The sequence below is a fragment of the Microtus ochrogaster genome, chromosome 19 (assembly GCF_000317375.1).
Source record: "Microtus ochrogaster isolate Prairie Vole_2 chromosome 19, MicOch1.0, whole genome shotgun sequence".
Classification (NCBI taxonomy): domain Eukaryota; kingdom Metazoa; phylum Chordata; class Mammalia; order Rodentia; family Cricetidae; genus Microtus; species Microtus ochrogaster.
Genome location: NC_022021.1, coordinates 52761711 through 52765573, shown reverse-complemented (window position 1 = coordinate 52765573; position 3863 = coordinate 52761711). Strand labels below are relative to the sequence as shown.

The 3863-nt window shown below is 43.2% G+C and overlaps 1 protein-coding gene across 1 annotated transcript in view; it reads left to right on the top strand.

The window, feature by feature from the left end:
- Positions 1-2041: 2041 nt before the first annotated feature.
- Ahrr (aryl-hydrocarbon receptor repressor) overlaps positions 2042-3863 on the top strand; it is a 68222-nt gene continuing 66400 nt past the window's right edge. Inside the window, exon 1 of the mRNA XM_026783840.1 lies at positions 2042-2106. Coding sequence (XP_026639641.1) covers positions 2042-2106 — 65 coding nt within the window. The remainder of the gene's footprint in view (positions 2107-3863) is intronic.

The following is a 3863-nucleotide window of genomic DNA, read 5'->3' as shown; positions in this document are numbered from 1 at the left end:
TCTTGAGTTATTTGTATATTTTGGAGATCAGCCCTCTGCCTAATGTGGGGTTGATGAAGATCTTTTCCCATTGTGTAGGCTGCCATTTTGTCTTGTTGATCATGTCCTTTGCTTTACAGAAGCTTCTCGGTTTTCAGGAGGTCCCATTTATTAATTGTTTCTCTCAGTGTCTGTGCTACTGGGGTTCTATTTAGGAAGTGGTCTCCTGTGCCAATGCATTCAATTGCACTTCCCACTTTCTCTTCTATGCAGTTCAGTGTGGTTGGCTTTATGTTTTGAGGTCTTTGATTCATCTGGACTTGAGTTTTGTGCATGGCAATAGATATGGATCTAATTTCATTCTTCTACATGTTGATATCCAGTTATGCCAGCACAATTTGTTGAATATGCTTTCTTTTTCCATTTTATATTTTTTGCTTCTTTGTCAAAAATCAGGTATTCATAGGTGTCTGGATTGATATTTGGGTCTTTAATTAGGTTCCATTGGTCCTCCTATTGTTTTATTGTTTTATACCAATACCGGACTGTTTTTATTACTGTAGCTCTGTAGTTAGAGGTTGATGTCAGGGATGATAATGCTTCCAGAAGTTTCTTTGTTGTACAGGATTGTCTTGGCTCTCCTGGGTTTTTTGCTTTTCCATATGAAGTTGAATATTGTTCTTTCAAGGTCTGTGAAGAATTTTGCTGGGATTTTGATGGGAATTGCATTGAATCTCTAGATTGCTTTTGATAAGATTGCCATTTTAACTATGTTAATCCTATCTACCCAAGAGCATGGGAGATCTTTCCATTTTCTGGTGTTTTCTTCAATTTCTTTCTTCAAAGATTTAAAGTTCTTGTTATATACATTTGTTTGGTTAGAGTTACTCCATGATATTTTATGTTATTTGTGGCTATTGTGAAAAGTGATGTTTCTTTGATTTTGTTCCCAGCCCATTTATCATTCATGTAAATGAGGGCTACTGATTTCTTTGAGTTAATCTTGTGTCCTGCTACATTACTGCTACCCATTTCTATCAATCTATGTATCACCACAAGGTCATGGCCTACCAGTAGGCATCTATCTCCTTAAGCAGCTACATGGCATCTCTTTGACTCCACCTACTCTCTCTAGCTCTCTTTGTTTGGATTTCCAAATAGGTTTTGCTCTGCTATGCCAATGGCCAATGGTATAAAAATATTCCTAGCCTACAGACGGGAATCCCACATCATATGCCTTGCATGCTACCTAGCTGTGTGATTAGTGAGTTTTCTCTTTCTCTGCCTGCCTCCCTTAATCTTCAAAAGAGATCAATCACGTAGTTCTGAAAATTTCACTGTCACTTCCAGGCTTAGAAATGGTACCTCTTCCAGATATATGATACACACATGAGGTCAAATCAGGGCTATCCATTTACATTCTCAGGCTACTGGGGCAGGGGGTGTGCGACAGGGGTCTAAGGGAAATTGTGAAGGCTCAGATGGCCTCACTACTAGAAATATCAAGATTCTATGACATGATGAGAGTCCTTATATTTGGTAAGGGAATGAGAAGTTGCAAACTTTGAAGTGCAGGCCCAGGGATTCTTTAGTAACTTCTGTGGGAGGTATAGGCCTGGGTTTAGCACCAGAGGACACGGTTAGTTGATCTGCAGGTGGCTGAGCATGAGTGACCATAGTGGAAGTCTAGCTCATAGAACTGAGAAGAAATAATGCACTTAAATGGGGGGCTGCTAACCCCATGGGCCTGTGGGTGCAGGAGGGACTGCCCAAATAAACAGATAGTATGGCTCTGAAAGCAACAGCCTCTTTAGGCTCAGTACATGTTCTCTGCTCCACCGCCTGTGTCATGATTCTACTCAGTAAAAATTTGTGCGGTTCTCAAGGCCGCCACCTTGTTTTCCATAGTGCTGTAAGAGTGAGCACTCCAACCTGCATGAGGGCCAGTAGGCCTTGAATGACCTTCCTGATTTGGGGTCACTACAGTAGGCACATGTGGGATGTCACATGGGATCTCGTCATGTGATTAATTCAATGTCCCCCTTCTCTTTTAGGACCAAAGATGATGATTCCACCAGGAGAGTGTACGTATGCTGGCAGGAAGAGAAGGAAACCCATTCAGAAGCGGTAGTGTATCATCCCCTTCGTCCTGGGGAGTGAAGGACATACTGTGCCTTCCTGAGGAGAGGGAATTTTATGGGCAAACATAGTATAAGGGAGACTTTGGAGAACCTTTCTGGTAGGCATAGTCATGGTGTCCTTTGGGTCTCATGTAAATGTGACCTGTCACTGGCTTTCTTTAGCAGGTAAGCTTACTTAAGGCAGCTTTTCTGACCTAGATACAAAGCACTGGCTGGAATTGGTGGAGGTCTCATCTGGGTGAGGGTTATGTATGTTTGGAACATTTGTTCTCTTCAGCAGTGAGTCATTCTGTCTGTGGAAAGTGCCCTAGGGTTTAGTACTCACACTCCAAATGACAAAGGCTCTTTGGGGTGCATTCTCCTCACCCAAGGTCTCTGAAGGTATAAAGATAGGGAAAGCCAGGGTTCAGACCCATGTCCCCCAGGGATATAAATATCCTTGTCTGTGGTCTTTCTGCCTTTCCTGGGCTTAGCCTGCAACACACAGAATGGTCAAAGTCGGAGGTGTGTGGTGGTTCCAGCAAAACCAGGGTTTAGAACACTTTCCAGGAAATCAGCTGAATTATAATTTGCCCACAGGATGCCTCTGGCTGTTGGTATAGAATCTGCTGTGTATATCATCACCTGCAGTTGTGTGTGCGTGTGTGCGTGTGTGCGTGCATGTGTGTGTGTTACAACACACTGTTGGGAGCAGTGAGACCCCAGATCCTGAATTTCTTGTAATTCCCTAATCTGAGTGCCTACAGCTGCTCTGAGCACGAGACCTTCAGGAGTTCCTGATGGCAGGAGAGTGGTTTCTGGTGGGTTTGGCTGGGGCATGGCTATCTCTATATAATCTGCCCTTGAACACAATAAAGGGGGTATTCTTGGGAATTCAAGGATGACCCGTGTCGCTGTCTCTGTGTGTGTGTGTGTGTGTGTGTGTGTGTGTGTGTGTGTGTGTATATTTTAACCTCCAGCCCCCTTGCCCAAAGCTCTTGAACTGGGTGCCAACAGAGCACAGACACGGGGGCTCAGTGTGCGGCAACACACACACCCACACACCCAGAGAGAGAGACAGAGAGAAGGGGATCTGTGTTCTGGATATGTGATACAACTGTGTGCATGATACAACTGTGTGTGAGACTGGGATGCAACAGAATGTTAGTGGTGCACCCATCAGTAGCTCCTTTTAGGTGTGCTCTCTATGTAAGTGACAGAGCTACCCCTGCTGGCCTCCAGGGCTACAAGATATTGTGTTGGTTTAATACCCTGTGGACCCAAGGCCTGACAAGAAGCTGAGGTTATCCTGAGTGTGAGACTGTATTTTGAAGGTGGTTATTTGAAGGTCGGAGCCACCAAACAGTGGAGCTTGAGGTCTTTGATATGAGGAGAGCTGGGGTAACAGTTGAGTACACTAGAGAAGACATAAAGCCCATGAGAGTAGGCATAGAAATGTGCTCCTCTATGACAGAGATTTAGATTTGTTTATATAACATTTATCATATAAATAAAGAAAGAAAATAACTTAATCACTCAACTGAAACAGTGGTATCTGGTGGGCAGTGTAGAAGGAAGTTGAGCTGAGTTTTTTGTCTTGATAATATTTTAACTCCAATGCAAAAGCAAGACCATGTTTCAGGCATTAAATACTTACATTTTATTTTGTTTTATTTATTTATTTATTTATTTATTTGGTTTTTCGAGACAGGGTTTCTCTGTGGCTTTGGAGCCTGTCCTGGAACTAGCTCTTGTAGACCAGGC